The following is a 23,089-nucleotide window of genomic DNA, read 5'->3' on the forward strand; positions in this document are numbered from 1 at the left end:
TGAGAATTCCCAACAATCGAAATCAACTGAAATGAATGTGTATATGGGTAGATGGATGGGCAGGTAAGCAGGTTTGTCGGACAAACAGGCAGATGAATAGATGGATAAACCTTTTACTTAACAACCTTACTTTAGAAAAAGAAGATACATTATTTAGTCATTTGTACTATCTGTAGGTCCCACCTATCTAGGTAGCAAACATCCTTCCTATTTTATTAATGAAGTGGCAGGGAGAAGACAGCCTTTCCAAACACCTGAAGCTGGTGTCATAAAGTTACACACTTTGCTTCCAGACAGATACTCTGTTAAAACTGGGGCCACAATTTCCCTAGGAGACATATACAGCTGTTCTGGGCTGAGGTGAACCCAGTCAGATGATATCTGGGATTCTCTGTGGAATTTGGAAGCAAGAGAAGATGGAAACAAAAGAGGAAAGAGAAATGTAGCTGTTGGTGGTAGGCTTAGCATCTAAGACATTCTTCCAAACTCTACTTCAAATACTACCTCATTCCCACAAGCCACAACCCTGACACCAAGGGTCTCAGAAAGAATGGGTGGAATTCCCCTGAAGGGACAGTCAACAACAGCAGCAACCGTTCCCCCATCACTGCCACCAGGATGTGGAACAATCCTGGGAAGTAGGGTAGGGTAGCAGAGCTACCAGATGATTTCAGCAGCCTGAGAAGACAACAGTGTGTGAAGATAACCAACACACGAATACAAATCAGAGAGGTTTTCTCTGGCTCATTTATTTATTTATTTTTGCAAGTAGCCTCAAAAAGGAATACAGTTCTTGAGCTCCTCAGATTTCTAAATGTTTCTAGTCCTCCTGTCAAATCAAGAAACATTAACTCCTCATCTGTTCTGTATCAAACCTGGAGATACAAAAATGAACATAAGCCTTCTGGTGGGGAGCCAGACTTATAAACATATAAACTATAACACAAGATGATTTTTGCACCAGCTAGAGTTATGCTGAAGTAATTAGGAAGGGATCATCAGTGTGTTCATTTTATTCCTGTGATATCAAAATGTTTCAAATAGTAACTTCGGTCCTGATTTAAAAGTTTAGCATAGGGGCGCCTGGGTGGCACAGCGGTTAAGCGTCTGCCTTTGGCTCAGGGCGTGATCCCGGCGTTATGGGATCGAGCCCCACATCGGGCTCCTCCACTGTGAGCCTGCTTCTTCCTCTCCCACTCCCCCTGCTTGTGTTCCCTCTCTCGCTGGCTGTCTCTATCTCTGTCAAATACATAAATAAAATCTTAAAAAAAAAAAGTTTAGCATAAAGATTGTACTTGTATTTCCTTTAACTCTAACATTTCAAAAGTGTTTGGTTTCAAACTAGGACTTTCTATAGGAACAGTGACCTTCACCTCACTGAAGTAATTCAGCCTCGATCAGTTCATCTTATACACCTGGTGAAGCAGAATGAAAGATGCTCACTTGGCTAATATTGAATTGCTGCAACTTATTTTGTCACAGTAATTTTGTATGTATGTTTTTGGGGGAGGATCTTTTTTAAAATTGTAAAATTTTGTAATAGTTTAAAATTTATGGAAATGTTGAGTTTCCTTATACCCCACACCTACTTTCCCCTACTGTTCACATCTTACACTAATATGTGACATCTGTCACAATTACATATGTGTTTTTAAACACTCTGATCATGTAAACTCTACTTCTCCATGTTTTATTTGTGAGAGATTATAGAAGGTACTAGAAAAGATCTCCTACAGGAATTGGTGGAGCACTGAACTATAAACACCAAATGCAAGCATTGTTCCTCAGAACAACAAAAACACTGTCAAAACCCACACAAGTCTTCTCAAGGCAAAGTCATGTCCAAACTGAGGTAAGGTCAAGCAGGCCTATTGATGGGACTTGCCACTTTGACTAGTTCCACATAAAGAAAGAATACTTGGGGTGGTATTTTATAAAGAAGAGAATTTGCTAGTAAAGGAAGACAAATTCAGGAGACATGAAGACTGCTATCCTTAATAGAGTTTAAGTAAATCAGGATGGGGTGAAATTTCTGTAGACTTATTTTTTAGGGTTCCAATTCCCCAGAGTTAGTATAAACTATCTCAGTGCCTAGCAAAGTGCTTATCACACACAAATATTTGTTGAATATAAGTGAATCCCACTTTCAAGTATGTCATTGTACAGAAACCCCCGATACATCAGTTTGAGATCAAATCTGCCTTCCTCTAAGACAGGACTCTTCCAACATCAGGCCTAACATAAATGCAAGTTGTGGTTTTGCCTGAGGCTTAAGAAGAGCAAATCTATGGGAGATCTGAAGGCTATATTCTCAACAATCACTATTTAAAAGTATAAAAGGTAAGTATTTCATTTAAATACTGAGATCAAGTCTCTTTTTTATGCAAGTAGAAGGCCAGGGAGAAGAGGGGAAAGGTGAAAGCATCTGTTAGGTTAAGGCTACAAGTAAATTCATGAAGAATGAAGGACTTAGGACCAAGGATCCCTTTGATAGTCATCAGACACAGCGAGTGGACTGTGTGAGGAGTTCAGAGGCATGAGGTCTAGTCTCAGCCCTGCCACTACTCACTTGGGAGCATAATCGCATCACTTGATGCAAACTTCCTCATCTCTAATATGACATTATTGGACTGGATGATCTCTTCTACCCACTACACTAAAATTTTTTAATATCAAACTTAAAAAAAACCTCCAAGATCCCAATTTCAATTCTACTTAGTAAGAATCAATCACTTAATCCAACTGGAGTGAAGGGAGTTGGACTTGGTAACAGATCCATTCTGATAATAACAACAGCCAACCTAACCTCAGCACTGTTTTTTGTTGTTTTTTTAAAGATTTTATTTATTTATTTGACAGAGAGAAAGACAACAAGAGAGGGAACACAAGCCAGGGGAGTAGGAGAGGGAGAAGCAGGCCTCCTGCTGAGCAGGGAGCCCAATGAGGGGCCGCTCCCAGGACCCCGGGATCATGACCTGAGCCTAACGACTGAGCCACCCAGGCACCCCAAATGAGCACTGTTCTAATACCTCATATCTTTCAACTCACTTGATTCACACATCCACCCCTAGAAGTAGGTACTTTTATATCCCAAATTTACAGGTTGGAAAAAAGGTTTTATGTAATTTAAATGACCAAGGTCTCACAACTTGTGAATGATGAAGCCAAGATCTGATTTGAACTTGGACAGTCTGGCTCCAGAGCCGGAGTTCTTAGCTACTATGCTTCACTATCTCACAAAAAGGTCACCTACAACCAAATGCTGAGGCAAAATCACACACACACATACAAACACTTATGTAAATGAGAATTGGGGATTAGTTAGTTACCAAGAAACCTTGAGAACTTGGCCTTCTTTCACCGAGTGTCCCATGGCTGGAAGATTTAAATCAGAAGCAACAGTGGAGGAAGGGAGAAGGTGTCTTGAAACATATTAGAAAACGAATTAAGACTTTCATCACTTCTGGGATTTACTCATAATATATAACATGTCAAGGAGCATATGCAAACAAATGTCTGGAAATTCACGGATCTAGATGTATTTTGTGTTGTTTTAGGAGATCCCGTATTAGAGAGTTTTATCCTTTGTTTTTCCTTTTGCTGGTGGAAGAAGACAAAAATGGTAGAGACCTCTGTTACTCACTAAGGCACAGATAGGGTGTCAGTTTTCATAAGACAAGCAATACATTTCCCTCTTCACACAACATATTATGTGGGATTTGGTGTGTACATAAATACTTTAAAGCACTACTGTGCTCTGTTTTTTAAATATATTCATGGTACCCTAACCTATATGGAAATAAATCCTAAAATCAAGGCTATCATCTGGGATAGTCCTAAAGCCAAATGTATGCTAACGAGGTAATTTCCGTTTCTTAGTTACAATATTGTTATTGTTATTTCTTCTAACGGTATTAGATTATCCTGTGAGATTAAAAGAAACTGAACTGCCTTTAAACTCAAATTAAATAAAAGAGGTTTTAACCATGAGGACACAAGTATCTTGGGAATTCCCACAAACAGGAAATAGAGCTGAACTTCACACAACACTAGAAACAAGGCAGTTTCTTGCACAAGCTCTCATTTTTCCTTACTTTCTCTCTTGAGACCACACCATGTCTGCTTTACTCTTCAAATCTCCTGCTACAGTTGGACACTCACTGCTTGTTCATCAGCATACATGCCAGTATTCATCAGTATGTATGTCCCACCAAGCCCAAATCTAAGTCATTTTCAAGGTCCAGAAATCCTGGCTCTCAGCTGTGTCTTTAGTCTAAAATTTCAGGAGAAACAACTTGATTATCACAGCATATAGGTCAGAAGTCCAACAGCTATGGCCAAATAGGGTGGGGCCATGTGGAAACACGCTCACAGGTGTGTACCCCTCATCTGCGAGGCAGTGCTCAGAGGGGCCGGCGCACGCCGGTAGAACTGTAAACACACTACATTATCTACACCGCATTATCACCCCATGGTGTCAAGAGCAGATACTGTCCAGGTCAGGGTATCTATGCAGGTATCAGTTATGTTCCTGGGTAGAATCCTGCCATGACTAGACACCCCCCAGTAGAAAGAATCATAGGATCCTAAAAATGCAACTGCACAGTTACTTAGGACGAAACAGATCAAACAGATCCATCAGAAAGAAATTCTGCGTTAGAGACACTTGAAGAGCACTGATCTTGAAAAGCAGAAAGAAAAATGAAACTCCTATCCAAGTGGGTTTCTTCTGCTTAACTGAGGTCCAAAGCAACTGCGATGGCCAATTTTATGTGTCAGCTAGGCTAGGCTAGAGACCCCAATTATTCAAACATTAATTTACGTGTTGTGGTGTAGGTATTGTGGAGAATGTGGTTGCAGTTCATAATCAGTTGACTCTAAGTATGGGGAGATTATCCTAGATAATCTGAGTAGGCCTGATTCAGCTGAGCGGCCTTCAGAGCAAACTGCAGCCTTCTCTAAAGAAAAGCTCCTGCTTATGGATAGCAGCTTCAGTCTTATGCACCTAAGTTCCAGCCTGCCCTTCGAAATCTACTCTGTGGATTTCTGACTTGCCTAGCCAGCCTCCACAATCACACAAGCCAATTATCTGCAATTAATCTCTCAATACACATCTCCTACTGGTTCTGTTTCTTTGCGTAAACCCCAACTGTTATAGCAACTAAATAATCATTGTAATAACCCCAGAAAACAGGTATTATTATTAGACCCATGAAGAGATGAGGAAACTGAAGTACAGAAAAATAAGAAACTGCCCAAGGGACATAGGTGGGGACGCTGGATTCTAATTCAGGCGAAACCTGTGAACCCAAACATGTTATCTTCTATTTCACAGCCTTTCTGAATGATTCTACCAGTATGAACAGAGCCTAAACAGCTAAAAAAGTATATTTAAAAGTTCATTTGGAGTACCCTAAAAGAGTCCCCAAACTTGAACACATTCCCAATTTCAAATGCAAGCTCAACGGATATGAACACTGATGTCTATACCTCAAATCCAGGTAACCTGAGTCTGGAATGTCCTTGGATGAGCCTCTGAAAGGCTCTGGGTAAGGGGATCTCCAGAGGCTGAGGATTAGTACAAGACTCCTTTGGAAAGTATTGTTTTGGGCCTAAAATAAAGCTTACAGAAATAGGTCATGGTTAACAAAGCTGAGTATCCTAACAGAAAAATGAGTTAAATTGAAAGAAGCAAAATTCTTATTGGTTATTTTCTTCTGATTCATATACAACAATGCAGGGCCAGAGAAGACCTTTAACTCTGGTGAGAATCAACCTTTTTCTGAGCAATTCGGTAGTACATGTGAAAAATCTTGAAATGTTTTTTGATCGATTAATTTTGATCTCTTAATTCCACTGCTAGGAACTGATCACAAGGGGTTAAGCAGTGATGGTTCACAAAAATGCAGGTTTAAGAGTCTTACCACAGCATTGTTCATAATAGTAAGAAATTAGTTAGAACCAAAATATCTCACAAAAGGAAATGCCTACCTGATGGAATACCATTAAAAATCATATCCTAGGAAAATTTTTGTAAACTATTGTTTTGTGACAATAGTATGTACAGTATTATTACATTCATATACATTTTTTTAAAAAATCACATATGCACAGAAAAAAAGACTGAACCACCAATTTACCAAGTTAGCATTCAGTGGTTGGACTATGAGTAATTTTAATTTTTTTTAAATAAACTCTCTAGCTGCCGCCGCCGCGACCAAGATGGCCGGTAGACTCGCCACCTTCCTCAAGGATGCCTGGGCCAAGGAGCCAGTGCTGGTCGCGTCCTTCACCATCGGGGGCCTCGCTGTAATTCTGCCCACCCTCAGCCCCTTCACCAAATACACCACCATGATCAACCAGGCCACGCCCTACAACTATCCAGTGCCCCTCCGAGACGATGGGAACATGCCCAACGTGCCCAGCCACCCCCAGGACCCCCAGGGCCCAAGCATGGAGTGGCTAAAGAAACTGTGAGCACCCCCGGTGACATGGAGGCGGCCCCTCCCCTGCAACCAATAAAATTCGAAAAGCGAAAATAAATAAATAAATAAATAAATAAATAAATAAATAAACTTTCTAAAATAAAAATGTATTACTTTGTAGTACAAGTTTTTAATCATAATTTATAAGTTTAGTGAAATGGGAAATTTTCATGATATAATGTTCATTAAAAATAATTTTATGGAACACTGTATTCATGAGCCTCTATGTTAAAATTATAGTATCTGTTTGAAAAGATACACACCAGAAAAAGTATAACAAAATGTAATAGTGATTAACTATGAGGTGGGATTATAGATGATTTTCTTCTTTTATATACTTATTTTTTCCCAAATTTTCTGTTATGAACATATTCTGCTTTATAATCAAAACGAATGAATACAATTTCATTGGGGGGAGGGAAGAATGGTGTTAAAGACTGGAATTCACCATATGGAAAAATTCTGAAGAGTACAGTTCAGCTGATAAGGATTTTTTCTCCTTGAACTTCTAAAGAGAGTCTTTAACCAAAGAGAAACTACGGGGCAATAGAGAGGGATAAACTTTTAAGTCCTGCTTGTCATCCCTAGCTCGCAACCCTGGATAAGGCACTGTGCCAGGGACAAGATTATCTACAGGAAACCAGTTTACAATGGAGGGCATGTTTGTATTTCAGAAACAATGCTACTCTGAAGCATTCAGACAATCAGATAACCAACACTTGACTTTTATTTTTTTATTTTCTTAATTTCCAAAGGGTACTGATTCTCAACAATCCTCCTTTCCTAAAGGAGAGAGAGAGAGAGAGAGAGAGAGAGAGAGAGAGAGACACGTGTGAGTCCTTCTTGGGCACGCCTGCCTTCTTTTGGCTGCATTTCGTTAGAAGTACTGCACAAGGGTGGGCAAGCTCACTCTGCCTCTTCGCAGAGCTCCTCTACAGCTGGAACAAGATTCGAAGTGACAAAAACTTATTACCTGATTTATTATCTAGAGGAGAACGTAAACAAAAAGGAAGCCCCCAACCTTGAAATTTCATTTTCTGGACAAGGCCTGATTTCTGGTTTGAGAAGGGTTTTATGTAGAAGGACAAGAATGAATTTTGATCAACAGAAGTTAACTGTTAATGAGACAGGAGGTGACCGGGCTACTGAGTGGCTGTTGAGCAACTTTGTGTACACTAAAATTCTACCAGGAATTAACTTACTTAGTACACTTTCGTGGTTTATAGTCCTCATCAATGCTCTTGAAAAATGTGATACATGCTGTGCCACTAAGGGAAAACATTTCAATTAAAAACTGAAGTCCAACTATATGAGGATATTTATTAGCTGGGGTAAAACCATAACCTAGGAACAGACTGAGATCCACAAGGACGTATATGAAGTTCATTCAACTAAAGGCCATTTATTATAGATGTTGTAGAACTATGTAAATAACGCCTTCTAAATTACACTGCAGAAAAACAAAGAACGAATATAAAATATAACTAACCCAAGGGAAAGAGAGAAATGAATTAGGATGAAAAATTTAAAGGTTGGGCATTTCATACGCTCCTTGGAGTGCTGAGAAATGGGTGGCCACGCATGCCCATTCTGAGAAAAAGTAATGAATACAGGACCAGCAGCTGTTCCAAAGTTAACTGCCTGCTGATAGTTTAATTTGAAACAACCTCAGAGAAGCCCCCGCACTAAGTACTACGGCAGTGGTAGGCCAGCTGATAAAACTTCTCAATTACCCAACTGATAAACCACATAAATGCTTCATTTTCATGCTCATCACACTGGGGGCAAATGCTAACGTCACATTTCTTAAAACCACAACAACATAATAAATATACATTCTCTGTAGAATGATATAAAATGTTAATAATCCTTTCAACATTTCTCATTGCAAAAGGACATTTCCCCCCACAAAACCTGCATATGCTTTGATTTTTCACCTCGTTTATAGCATTACAGATGCTACAGCAAAAGTAATGCTTCTCTTATAGCTTAGAAAACATAATGCCACAAAGTAATTACACACAAGCTATAGTTTATAGACGTACAGGAATTAAAACATATGGGCAAGGAAATGCTACAGAATTACAGTAGTTAAGCTAAGCCCAGCAGAGCGTGACATTTTAACAAAGATTTCAGAAAGGAGAAGATCAAAAGCAAGTTAAATCTTTTGCTTCTAATCTATCCATAATGTGATGATGGTAAAGTGCCAAATAAAATCTTCAGCATCTTTGTAGGACCAACAGGGTACCAATGCAGAGAACCAACACTCTTTCAAATTCTTAGTAACAAAGGGGTTGCTGATTTTTAACATCATCAATTATGAATTCTGCATGTACTGACCTGTGTGCTACAAATACACTGCATGGTGAGTTTGAGTCCCTCCTTGTGTGGGGTGACATTTCCAGCCATATCATGTGGAAATGAGCCCTACTGAACCTGGAGTGACACCAAACCATCATGAAGCAATCTGAGATTAGGGAAGAAAACAGAAATGTAGGGTATGCAACATTTTAAAACTTAAGATAATTATGAAAAAGAGTTCAACAGAAACTTGAAGAAAAAAATCTACCTTAGGGCACCTGGGTGGCTCAGTCAGTTAAGCGTCTGCCTTCAGCTCAGGTAACGATCCCAGGGTCCTGGGATCCCGGCTCAGTGGGGAGCCTGCTTCTCCCTGCCCCTCCCCCCTACTCTCTCTCAAATAAATAAATAAAATCTAAAAAAAAAAAGATGTTTATTACAGCAGCACTTCTGCTGTGCTATTGATAAACAACTCAAATGCTATCAATAAAGGACTGGTTAAATAAATAATAATATAATTACATCAGAAAATTCTATGTAGCAGTTTAAAAAAATAATGAAGTGGAAAGTGACATGGTAAAACTTCCTAAAATATAAGCAAAAAGGGTAAGTTTGCATATATATGTATATATTTTTATATATATTCATATATATGAATATATATATTCATATATATATATATATATATATATACTATACACAGACACCCCAGTTTATTCTAAATAAAATTTGAATATATACTATACATACATGCATAGAAAGCAGACTAGGATAGACATTGAACCACTAGACTCTTAAAAAAAAAAAAAAAGATTTATTTATTTATTTATTTGAGAGAGAGAGAGTGTGCGCATGCATAGTGGGGGGAGGCTTGGAATCCCACACGGAACTCAATCCCATGACCTTGAGATCATGACCTGCACCTAAATCAGGAGCCAGATGCTCCACCAAACTGTACCACCCAGGTGCCCCTGAACCACTAGACTCTTAATAATAGCTGCCTATGGAATAAAGGCAGATACCACGTTTCTGTACTACTAAAAAATGTTTTCATGTATTACTTCTAGAACTCTTAATTAACAAAATTAGATAAAAATCCACAAAGCAATAAATGAGGCTTCAAGTAAAAGAGCTATAGGAGGATACCTGGGTGGCTCAGTTGGTTAAGCATCTGCCTTCAGCTCAGATCATGATCCCCGGGTCCTGGGATTGAGCCCCAAATCGGGATCCTCGCTTAGCAGGGAGCCTGCTTCTCCCTTTCTCTCCCTCTCCCTCTGCCCCTCCCCACTGCTCATTTAAGCTCGCACATAGTTAAATTTAACAATCTTCTTTGTGGTATTTGTTGAACCTTGTTTAAGAATTCATTCCCTAGGGGCGCCTGGGTGGCACAGCGGTTGAGCGTCTGCCTTCGGCTCAGGGCGTGATCCTGGCGTTATGGGATCGAGCCCCACATCAGGCTCCTCCGCTATGAGCCTGCTTCTTCCTCTCCCACTCCCCCTGCTTGTGTTCCCTCTCTCGCTGGCTGTCTCTATCTCTGTTGAATAAATAAATAAAATCTTTAAAAAAAAAAAAAAAAAGAATTCATTCCCTACCCCAAAGTCATAAAGATATTCTCATATATTTCTTTAAAATGTTTCAGTTTCAATTTTGGACTTCTACATATTAAGATTCTACCTTGTATGATAAAACAAATTCCATCTGCATTTTTAAAAATATGGACTGTCAGTTGTTGCTAGACCATTTGCGGACATGTCCACCCCGCCCCCTCACCCCCAATCTGAATGCTGCCTCTAGAAAGGTATGTATCCACCTATGTCTGTTGTGGACTCTCTTCTGTTTCCTTGACCTGTTCTTATGTTTGCTGACAAAACACTGTCTTAATTACTTGCAGGGGTCCACCTTCCCCTCTGAACTTCAAAAGTGCCTTGGTTATTCTTGGTGTTCCTTATAAATTTCAGAGTCATTTTGTTGAGTTCCAACAATTTTTTTGTGATTTTTCCTGAAATTTCATTGAATTTTATTAATAGGTTTCAAAGGGGATTGTAACAGGTGGTTTTCAGAGGCTTTAAGAAGACAAAGATTCAAGTGATAATTTTTAATAAGTAGATTTAGGGTTCTCATTTCAATACTTTTTTTTTTTTTTTTTTTTTTTTGGCTGCTGTAAATTATTTCCCTGTGGTAGGTAAAACATTTAAGACAAAGTAGCGGGTTTCTCAGCCCCCATAAGTCATTGGGATCTACTATTCAGAGCTGGTAGGGTGCAAAAAGAGCTCCTAATTCTCCATTCCTGGCACTGACAGCCACAGGGCTTAACTTTCTTTATTATCTTTAGCTCCTACTTCCCTCTCAATTAGTTTCCCAAACTGTCATTTCATAGCACATTTTCCTAGATGTTATTAACAGCTGTGTGTCTGGGAAAGGAAGTTACAATTAAAAAAAATTTTTTTAAATCCTGTATAGTAAATCTCTCACTTGGAGTTTTATAATGCACTTTTGTGTATCAAAGACTCTTAATGGAATCCCAGCAAAGAAATATGTCTAATTTTGTTTTAAATCACCATTTCACAGACTTTTTTGCGCATGAGTACTTACTTCTTGTATACTGATTAACATCCTACCTAAGAATGTTCCATGGGATGTCAATTTGGTAAATGGTGTATTTAAACTAACAAGGCAAAGACAAGAATTCAGTATTTTTTGACTTCAAAAGAGCTCAATCAGCAATAAGCAAATTTTTAAATGCCAACATCAAAACAAACAACCAAAAAGCACCCAGCAAACCTCTTACAGACGCTTAAGCAATATTTTTTAGCCTGAGGTCTTAGTGTTGACCTATACCTGATAAAACTCCTCCTTTAACTTGACAAGAGTTATGCTTTCCTTCTTTAGGCATGAAATGAAAAGCATACATCCGAGATTTATTCACTTCTCACTGGGAAAGCTATAGGAGCGTCTGGCCTTATAAAAATACAAACAAAAGAAATGCATCTGTCTCATCCTTGCTGGGCGTTCAGCCCATCATTCTTGCTGCCGAGTGAGTGGCCTGAGGAGAACCAACAAAAATACCAAAATTAAGTGACTTTTGTTTATCTCCTCTTCTTTCCATTCGGTGGATGCAGCAGGTATTAATCGGCCTGACGCACTGCAGGCCTGGTGAGGTATCCCCGCTCGGCTGAGAATGGCACCGGGAGAACAGGTCACCGCCAATCTCAGCAGACACCCTGCCCAGAAAACAATGGTCTTTCCTGCAAAAACATTTCTCCTTTCTTATTAGGGCATTACTCCTTGCTATACTTAAACAGTCAATAACAGCTACAGGCTAGCTTTTGAGAGTCAGATCCCTCCCAATTTGCAAAAGAAGAACACTGGCATTTCCTTTCTCTCTTTGAACTATAATTGGCATTTATTCAACATTTAGTTATTAAGTGCTTATCATGGACCAGGCACTATACTTAGTGCTAAGGTTACCAAGACTAGTAGCACAGTCCTTGAGAATCTGATGGTATAAAATAGAGGTCAAAGATAAAATACTTTCCAAATAACCTCAAGAGTACCACAAGAATTGCCCGAAGTACAACGATGGAGACTGGGAGCCTGCCTTTACAGTAAACAGGTTCTGTGAGATTGGGAGTATCCAGACTACGGGCGCTCTATGCTCCATCCTGCTGGAGACATTTTCTTGTTTTCTATGGTACCGCAAGCCCAGATGAGGGCCTCTCCACAAACACCCATTAGCTGCTGAATGAGCAAGGGGCTGGAACCATCTAGAATAGTAATTAGCAATGTGTGAATCTTTCTATTCCCAGCACTAGCTTATCTAGCTTTTTTCTTGGCAATGCTCCGTCACAGAGTAACCCGCTCCATCTTTGACCAGCTATGTTAGGCAATCCTTCCTCACATTGTGCAGAAATACAACCCCTCAACTTCCGCCCACGGACGCACATTCCGCCCTCTGGGACTCAACGGAACACAGAACAGTCGCTTCCACGGCTACTTTTTATTTTGCAATTTCAGGTCTATAGAGGGAACAGCACAATTAACACCCATATGCTTTTCATCTATTCACCAATTATTAATATTTTCCCCTACTTGCGGCTTTACCTCTTGCTTTTTTTTCCCTCAGGAATCATTTGAGGATTATTTAGCAAACATAAGACTGCATCACCTCGGGGCGCCTGGGTGGCTCAGTAGTTAAGTGTCTGCCTTTGGCTCAGGTCATGATCCCAGGATCCTGGGATCAGCCCCGAGTCAGGCTCCCTGCTCAGCGGGAAGCCTGCTTCTCCCTCTCCCACTTCCCCTGCCTGTGTTCCCTCTTTTGCTGTGTCTCTGCCCAATAAATAAAATCTTTAAAAAAAAAAAGAAAAAAAAAAGACTGCATCACCTCTATTACTTTTGTGTGTATCTCCTAAGAGTAAGAATATTTTCACACATAACAGCATTTCTATTACATACCTAAGAAAAGTTTTATTAATAAAATATTATCCAAAATAAAATTCATATTTAAATTTCATAATTATCCCCAAAGCACCTTTTTAAAAATCTGGATTTTAAAATTCCAGATTAAAGAAAAATTCAGTCTCTTTTACTCTAGAATTTTTTTAAGCCTTTTGGTATTTTTATTACATTATCTGTTTCTGTCGGGACTAGTACTACATAAGTGATACCTGTATGTACTGCTAATGCACTATGTGGAGACACCTGCTGTCAGGATATCTCACTAGTGATGATATATTAGTTGACCACCTGATTAAGAATGAGATCCCCAGATCTATTCACTGAAAAGTTACATTTCCCCCTTTGTAATTAAAAATAATTTTAAGGCAGTGTGAATATTTGTCCAACAACTTTTTGTAGCCACTCGATGATCCTTGCCTGAATCAACTATTATACTAAGAATTATAAAATGATGACTTTCTGATTCTATGAGCTCTTCTGCATGGATTTTTAAAACTCCCATGTGTTAGAATCGATTATCATTTGAAAATTTTTTTGATACTCAAATTGTCCCAGATTTGGCCAGTAGGAGGTTCCTGAAACTGCCTCCTAGGCCTTTTTGATACAACCCATTAGTTGAACATTTCCCATCTTTCTGTCACAGCATGAGTCCAGGCCCACGTGTATCTTCCCCTCCCCAGAGCTGCAATTAGCCATTCCTGCAGGGATCCCTGGTTTCTGGTGGTGGAGACTAGCCTTTAGGGGGAACAAGTTTGCTAATGTCTTCTACATACTAGCCTTCAGGGCCTCAAAGCCAGTTACTTCTGTCCCATATACCTCCCCAAACTTCCACACCTAGGCTAAATTCACCAAACCCCTTACATTAAGTCTTCCTGTGATTTAACTTTGATTTCCACCCTACTTTTCTCTTTCATATTCCCTGTCCCAACTCAGCTGCTGTCTTCTATTCCACTGGTTCCCAACCTGGCTATACATCGGAATCACCGAGGGACTTCTTTACTATACAGATTCCCAGGACCCACTCACCCTATACTTACTGAATAAGAATCTCTGGAGTGGAGCATGGGACTCTGTTTTTGATTTTGTTAAGTTCCTCAAGTGATATCAATATATATCAAGTGCATACTTCAATTTTTCAAGGCCTTGTGGATCCAAAATTGGATACAATATCAAAAAGTATGGTCTAGAGCTATTACTTTTCTTTTATTGGACATTCTATTTCTTTTAGTATAATTAAACTGATGCTGACATTTTGGGGGGAGGTGGAGGCAATGACACAAAATTTTTGATTTATGACAAATTTACAAAGAACTAAATCCTCAAGACTTTTTCAAACATACTGTTAAGTTACAACTCCCTTACCTCCTTATGTTCCATTGGTCTTTCAGACCTAAGTGTAAGGATTTACATTTGTTCCAATTAAAACTTATATTGCCTGATTTACCAAACCTTCAGTGTCTTATGGATACTGATTTTATCACACAAAGTGTTTTTTTACCATTCCAACTTTATGCCATTCACAGTTAAAGTCTTGTCTATTACACTGCCTTTTTTTCTATTATTATTTTTAAGTATTAAAAAATCAGTCTTACAGAGGCGCCTGGGTGGCACAGCGGTTAAGCGTCTGCCTTCGGCTCAGGGCGTGATCCCGGCGTTATGGGATCGAGCCCCACATCAGGCTCCTCCACTATGAGCCTGCTTCTTCCTCTCCCACTCCCCCTGCTTGTGTTCCCTCTCTCGCTGGCTGTCTCTGTCTCTGTCAAATAAATAAATAAAATCTAAAAAAAAAAAAAATCAGTCTTACAGACTTTTCTGATTGTGGTGATGGTTACATAACTATATTTGTCAACACTCATAGAAACATACACCAAGAGTGAATTTTAATGTATGTGAATTACACCCGGAAAAAAAAAATCAGCCTTACATTCCAAATATTCCACTGTATTTTTCTCCCAGATTAGGCCTCACTGACTTATTTTGATTGACAAATGGAGTTTTCATAGACTTTGTATTTTTATTCATTTGAGGTCAATGTATACTGGGTTTGATACCTTGAAAAAGCATCAGGGTTTGGTTTTCCAACCCAGTGAATGCATTATTACCATTTTATCGGTTCCCACAACACAAAATGCAAAGTAAAAGGGGTGGACTGTGAAATAAGGTGAAAACAATATTAAAGGAATTATGGTCCTTCACAGAACTAGGCAAAAAAAAAAAAAAAATCGAACACAGGCCTATCATTCTTGCATAGGAGTAGAAGTCAGATTATTTTCCACCTGTAAGTTTGACAAGTATTTTAAAAAATATTCTTCAGTGCTGGTGAAGGTCCAGTAAAATACATGCTCAGACAGTGTGAGTGAGGGGCTTAAGTGAAACAGCCTTCCTGGCCTTTGAATCTATTTAACAAGAACTTAAAGAATTCGACTGGAATACATATATACTGAGAAAAACTAGAACAATTACATCAAACTTTAGCGGTAACCAGCCATCTCTAGCTAATGGAAGACAGGCTGTTTTGCTTTGTTTTTTAATGCTTTATATTAAAAAAATATTTAAAATATTTCTACAGTGAGCCCATGTGAGTTTTATGATTAGGAAAAAATACATATTTATAAAAATATCGGTCAAAGAAAGGGGAAGAAAACCACCAAAGGAAGGAAATAGGGATTTTCTTTTTTTTGGTAAAGATTTAGCTGTCACTGATAGGAATTCACAAGGAAGATATGTCTTTCAGGTAGTCAATAATTTCATAAAGAATTTTTGTTCAGAAAATAAACAGTATTTCCCTTGTGAAGCTTTTCTGAATGCCACAGAAGATTCAAATATACAGCAACTCTATAAGGGATACTTGCACTGCCTCCAAATATTTTCCAAATGAGAAGTGTTACACAGAATTATTAAAAACCATAAACTCATACCTTGAAGAACGATGCTCTGGTTTATTTCGTTCGTTGCGATCTGTAAAGAAAGGAGACAGCTACATGTCAAAATACTCTTCAGAAGCGCTGGAAAAGAACTTCTTAAATACCAGCTGCCATACCATAGATTTCACAAAGGACTGTTCAAAGGTTGCTGTGTCTTCCCCTGTATGAGGCTCTTCATCAGAGTTGAAAGGATTTGTCTGACAGAAGAGGTACAAAGGATATACAAAAAGATAGACCGGCACGGAAAGTTTTTACAGTTTGTTACAATCATCTACTTGGAAAGTATATCATTACACACATTATTTCATTTTCAAAGATCTTTGCTGTTTTAAACACTATGCTAAAACCCAAACAAATTTAGCTAAGGAAAGAAGTAAGGAAACTGAAAAGCCACAGATTACTCAGCTCAAAAAAATCATTCCATGAATCATGGCTGGCAAAAGCTTCCAACAGGATAGGGAGGGGGGAAAAAATGAGCAGTCAGCTACAGCAACATCTGCAAACACCCTAAGACCCATACAGCCTCATCCTTAACTCTCTATTGCCCAGAATTTTTCAGAAGTTGGATTTCAACGTTTCACTGATAATTAGGTCTAATGTGCTACATAGAGGGAGGTGGTTCTTGACCAGGAGCAATTTTACTCCCCCTTCCCCAGGGGACACTTGACAATGCCTGGAGACATTTTTGATTGTCACAACTGGGGAAGAAGGAGCTACTGGTATCTAGTAGCTACAGAGACCAGTGATGCTGTTAAACGTCCTACAATGCAGCCTACAACAAAGAATTATGTCACTCAAAACATCAATACTGCTGACGTTGAGAAATTCTGCCATAGGGTAAGAGACAAGGGCAGGGCTGCTTGAAGTTTTCACATGTGCCTCTTTGGAGGCTGCTGTAAAATGCTGTTATCAACCTGAAGACTATTATATATAAGAGAAAGAACTACAAAGTCCCTAGGTTGTCTTTTTTTTTTCTATTCCAAATAATTTTTTCAGTACATGCTTAAGAATAAAAAAAGTGAAAAGGTCTCAGTGTTACGGAAAAACTAACAACAGAAAGCAATGTGTAAGCCACAATAAAATCCTACGCAATGACTTTTTAAAAATACTATGCAGTGTTAATAAAATACAGTTTTCTAAAGTATCTTCTGAATTAATACTAATAATACAGAATTTAATGGCAAAACAAAGATTGGCCAGGAATTCTTTTTTTTTTTTTGCCCCTTAATTTTATTGCTCGTGGAGCAGCATAAAGATACTAAAAACATACTATAAAACTTCTGGGGAGAATTATGGAAGAAAAGGCATAGGATTTACACAGTTAAATATTTATTTTCAGTTCTTTTTGAATAGATTCATAATGAAAAATAAATGTTTTCTGAAACCAAGGAGTTAGTACACAGGAAGTATGTTTTCTGAAAGACGAAAAAGGAGGAAGATTCATAATAAAACATGTTTGTTTAGATACACTGCTCTCTGAAATGCACAATGTTAATATGCTTCTGGTTCCTGTTTCTCCCCACAGTGACCTAGTATTACTGCCCCTTTTCAAGCTTTTGTTTTAATTTAACTTCGTTTTACACTCCCTCAAATAAAAACATCATGGTTTCTCACTTGTGGAGCACTAAAAGTTTAAAGTCATAGCAAGACAGCGCACATTTTAATCACTTTTTTCTAACATTCCTCTTCAGCTTTAGGCTGCTAGTTTTGCTCATGAGAAGAAAATACCTCAAAACAAGGCTGGAAACTGGATGCAGATCAGCTATCCTCATAGAACAAAGCAACAACTCTTACCTGTGGCTAAAGATGAGCTAAAAATCTGTCCGGGATACCATTTGATGTGGCTGGGATCCTAGTTTCGTAGAGTTTACTTAGGCATGTAATAGCGAATTCCCCCACAAATCTCCCTAGTGGTACAACACACAGGAGGAGGGGAGAAACAGAGTCACGATGCATGTAAACAAGACTCAGCATCTGAGGGCTTCCCTCCGGGGCCTGTTCTGATTGGCAGATGTGCTATGACCAGTCTGCACAGCTGGAATGTGTCCACTCAGGAAGTGAATGGCTCATAGCTCTCTCTCATTCTTGGTTAAAACAGGAAATTCTACAGTCATTTCATACTTTGTGCTCTAAGGAGATATAAATGCCTCCCCACGGTACTTCTCTATCGAACTAGTTGATAATCTGTTGGAAGACATTTTAAACATTCCCTCCCAAATTCCCTCAGTGTTATATTCCTATGCAAATATACACTTTGCAACACTCCTAAGACCCATATATTTGATAATCTGGGGAGAAGGGTAAATTATCCGTTACTCGCAATATCCCCCACATCCAGGCTCTTGACAATGGAAAACAAATTAAAACACATATTCTTGTCTTAATATTTTTTTCTCGAAGTGTAGAAACAACAGGGTTTCACATTTTCCCATAAGCTATCTTTTAGCTTAAATACATACATATGTAGCACGTGTCTGTTGTGTACGTGTGTATCTGTCTACACTAATTTTTCTATACTTATTTTAAGCAAAGTAATTTTCATGACAGCCAAGACGATTGTGCAATTGTGAAGAAATAACACGAGTCGGGATGCAGAATTTCTGGCAAATTAATAAATGGTTATTATTTTGATCCAAAATCCAAGACTGAACAAAACAAAGCACTGAGGGCAGATTCGGGATCTGGATCTTGCCAACAATAATAAAACATTTGGACAGAACTCTCTTAAGAAAAATGAGAACAGATCCATAGCAAATATGGAAATTTCATCTTGACTACATATAGTGCTTTAAGCATACGGATTTTATTTATTTCAAATCAAACACTCTTTGGCATATACCCCCCATTTTTTTTCAGAGTTTCTAATTTTTAAATAATTCAGAAAGAATGTACTTGCAAAGGCTTCCTGAACTTTTACATACTTAGGAATCATACGAATAACCTACGAGACCAAAATCACACCATTTGTATGAAAAAAAGTTATTAAAAAGTAAGAATGCTCTAACTCTAAAATTTAGTTGCCAAATAGTGCATTAGCCACAACAAATGGGCAGCAACTCCAGGGGCGCCCACCATGCAGTGCATGATGGTGTCAGTCACTCAAAGATCAGCAGGACACTCTCATTGTGAAGGTCAGCATGGCTGGAGAGCTATGTAAACGTCTGCTGGTTCTGTAGGTGTATGTCTCTCATACACTCATACACACACACACACACACACACACACACACACACAGAAAGGCAGGAGAAAGAAAAAGAAAACATGCTTGCATTCCCTGTTCCTACTCATCCGTGTGTCCTGGTTAATAAAGCCAGTTGAGGAAATGGAAGAATACCCCACAAACAGAACAAAAGCAGAACATGAGGCAGAACTGGTGCCGGGGTGCTGCTGGCATGTGAGCGTAAATGTTACTGGGAGATGTAAAGGAGGAAATGGGGGAACCCAGGACACATCAAGGGGACTGAGATCAGGAGAGTGAGAGGAAGCTATCATGGGTTGGTGACTCTGTAGGAGAACTCCTGTTTACCCCAAATTTCCTGCCATGATGACTTCTGGTTCTCAGTAATCTGGACATACATGAATCCAATGTTTATGTATTTAGGTGATACTCCATTGAGGTAGAAATGGGCCCCTGTTCTGGCAGGGACAGCTTTTCGGGAATAACTAGGCAGAGTCTACTGATGTGTAACCATTCAGGGTGATTCTGAATCTAATAATACGACAAACACTTTGAAACGAAGATGACAAAAATGCAAATGTCATCCTTTGCTTTGATTAAAACTGTGAAGAATGGCCAACTTAGAACTTATTAGAATCCATGGTAAGACATTCAGGCTTTGAGGATTTGGCTTTGATCACTTAACTGGACAGAAAATCAAACCACATTGGGTAGGGAACTTAGACTACTAACTCAAGTCGGCAGTGAAAAGCCCTAAATCATTCTTTGAAATCAGTGGGAAGACTCAAGTCTACATGAATGAATACACACAGACATACGCACAATAGAGTAGGAAGTGGTATAATGGAATCTGCCTTGTACCTCATATTGGAGTATTAAAATGAGATATTATCTTTAAAATTAGTATCACCTATGAAGGGATTCTGTACCATACTTCCAAGCATTACCATCAAATTCCAGCTTGGGAGTATATAGTATATGTTACTTTTTAAAAATGGATCAATCCTACATAAATGCGTTGTGCCATTCAGTATTTTTTTAAAAGATTTTATTTATTTATTTGACAGAGAGAGCAAGAGAGCACAAGCAGGGGGAATAGTAAAGGGAAAGGGAGAAGGAGGCTCCCTGTGGGGCTCAATCCCAGGACCCTCGGATCATAACCTGAGCTGAAGGCAGACTGGGGGAGGGGGGTTGAGGAGGAAATTCATGGATCATGAATCTTACTTTGGTGACTCCTGGTATGATTGGGAAAGTAGTTCCACTCAAATAGCTCATGGATGGAATTGTACCTATATGAGATCAGAGTTTTCAGATCTTTAAAGTCTTTAAATGGTTCTTTTATTTAGGCAAAGAAAACTGCAAATATATGTCTACTTGAAAAGAAGCTAGGTTCATTCTACAAAATTACTGACACTAACACTTATTCACCTCCTCCTCCTAGTTCATTTCACCACCCTTGTTCAGATATGTCTCCAAGTCGACTTTCATTTTTGAGACACCCACAGTAAACAGTATGTTCCTCTTTCATCTTTATTTTTTTTTTAAAGATTTTATTTATTTATTTATTTGAGAGACAGAGAGAGAGCTCGAGTATGAGCACAAGCCCACTGAGCCGGGAGCCCAAAACGGGGCTCTATCTACCACGACCCTGCAATAATGACCTGAGCAGAAACCAAGAGTTGGATGCCTAACCAACTGAGCCACACAGGCACCCAAGTATATTGCTCTTTCAAATGGTAGGTTTTCAATAAATATACATTTGCTGTTGCTGAACTTAAGACAGTTACTATACCACCAAGAAATTAAAGACAGTATCTGTGAGTTACCACATCAGAAGGCATATTACAGAGTTTATGTGACTGCTACCCATGCTTCTGTGGGTAAGTGGAAAAATTTAGTCTATAGCACTGTCAATACTGACACCTGTTATTAATTCTAAAATGTCTACTCATTAAAGTGCAGCACCCTAATCACACATGGAGGGAGAAGCTAGAGAGGGAGGAGGTTTTTTCAAAGAGGAAATTATGTTTCAACAAAGCAGATTGTCTCTGGAATCTGTTCTCTCCTTCCCATGCCTACTGTCTTTACCTGTATTTTATGTTCTGATCAGCATTTGTCAGGATTGTTGCGTCTTGACTGGATTTTCTGGTTCTAGTCTCTTATCCTCCAAATCAGCCATCCTGCCGGCCAGCCAAATCTGTGCCTCAGAAAAATTACAAATCACCTCATGCTTAGAGTCTAAGAGGACTACATGAGCTAATGACATGACATCCTCAGCACTTTGCCTGTGCAAAGTAAGCACTCAGTAGATGTCAGCTGCCATCTTGTTAAAAGGCCAGCTATTTACTAGTGGTTTGTGACTGGTCCTGCCCTGTGGTGATGGCCCAAGTTACTTAGTCTCTCCAAACCTAGGTTTTCTCATCTACACATTAGGGAAGAATGCTATCCTGACAGAGCTTTTTTGAGGATGAATGAATTAAAGGTATAAAGAACTTAGCTTAGTACCTGGAACATAAATTCTGTGACCCTGGTCTGACTACTCTTAACTGTCTTTAGTGCCTGGCTCAAAAACCACCTTCTTCATGAAACTGTCCCTGACTCCTCTTTCTTTTCAGCATCCTTGTATTCAGTTTCCTCTTGCTGCTGCAACAAATTACCACAAACTCAGTGGCTTAAAACAACAAAAACTGACTCTTCTAGTTCTAGTGGCCAGCAGTCAAAACAGGTCTCATTAGGCTAAAAGTCAAACTGTCTGCAGGGCTACATTTCTTCTGGGGGCTCAAAGTGAAATCTGCTTCTCCTTGTCTTTTCTAACTTCTCAAGGTCACCTGCATTCCTTGGGTTGTGGCCCCTTCCTCCAACAATGTAGCATCTTTACGTCTTTCTCTCTCACTCTGCCTCTTCTGCCTCCCTTTTCCACTTTAAGGACCTTCAGGATTATACTGGGCCCACCAGGATCATCCAAAATTACCTGTTTATATCAAGGTCAGTTGATTAGCAACCCTAATTCCTCTTTCCATGCAATGTAACATCTTCAGAGCTTCCAGGGTTTAAGACATGGACATCTTTGAGGGGGCAACATTATTCTGCCTACCACATCCTATCTGAATTCTCATACCATCTGTATCACTCACTGGCCACTAACATACATGTCTTATTACTTAAGATTTCAGGCATGTGTCTATCCCCTTCTCTAATCAGTGTGTCTGATGAAGACAGGACTCTTTTTTCTTTTTAAGTGAGCTCTATGCCCAATGGGGGGGGGGGGGCTTGAACTCATGTCCCCAAGATCAAGAGTACCATGCTCTACTAACCGACCCAGCAGAACTTTAACTTAAACTCTGCTTCACAGTCAGCCCTCTGTAAATGTTTGTTGATAATGGTAATGTCCAATGCCCTTTCTGCCCTCTCATTTAGGCTATAGCTCGTTCAGTGACATCTTTACTGGTGAAAAATGTATCTTCCTAAGAATGCCCATACATTCTTTTTTACTTTTTATAAACACAGTAGTGATTCAAGAGTCACCTCTGCCCTTAATGACCCACATTTGCTCTACTCTTGTCTCAAGTAGCTCTCACCAAACCAAACCATACATAGGAGAAAAAACTACAGCACCTTTAAACTCGAAGAAGAATCACCTATTTGGCAAAGAGACTGCTACTTTTAAAATGATTTTTCCTGAAAATGGTTCAACTGAATCGCTTTGATTATTGAGTTCAACTCTCCATTGAAACAGGCTTTTTAAGTTA

The 23,089-nt window shown here is 39.1% G+C and overlaps 2 protein-coding genes across 5 annotated transcripts in view; one reads left to right on the plus strand and one right to left on the minus strand.

Moving 5' to 3' along the window:
• SH3D19 (SH3 domain containing 19) overlaps positions 1-23,089 on the minus strand; it is a 168,660-nt gene that overhangs the window by 68,099 nt on the left and 77,472 nt on the right. For 2 of the 4 annotated variants that reach the window (XM_026499462.4, XM_026499463.4), the window contains exon 2: positions 16,157-16,196. In XM_026499462.4, the coding sequence (XP_026355247.2) occupies positions 16,157-16,196 (40 nt within the window). Of the gene's footprint in view, positions 1-16,156; positions 16,197-16,278; positions 17,123-17,956; positions 18,013-23,089 lie in introns of those variants that run through there. The other 2 variants (XM_048212378.2, XM_057310114.1) reach the window with 2 other exon arrangements.
• Positions 6,210-6,478, plus strand: LOC113255751 (NADH dehydrogenase [ubiquinone] 1 alpha subcomplex subunit 3). The gene has a single exon (XM_026499466.4). The coding sequence runs from the start codon at positions 6,223-6,225 to the stop codon at positions 6,475-6,477; it is 255 nt and encodes an 84-aa protein (XP_026355251.1). The 5' UTR covers positions 6,210-6,222; the 3' UTR covers position 6,478.

This window comes from Ursus arctos, unplaced genomic scaffold (assembly GCF_023065955.2).
Source record: "Ursus arctos isolate Adak ecotype North America unplaced genomic scaffold, UrsArc2.0 scaffold_11, whole genome shotgun sequence".
Classification (NCBI taxonomy): Eukaryota; Metazoa; Chordata; class Mammalia; order Carnivora; family Ursidae; genus Ursus; species Ursus arctos.

What these genes read in the sequence shown, in the direction of transcription:
- LOC113255751 (XM_026499466.4), top strand. Translation starts at nt 6,223, where the DNA reads ATGGCCGGTAGACTCGCCACCTTCCTCAAGGATGCCTGGGCCAAGGAG.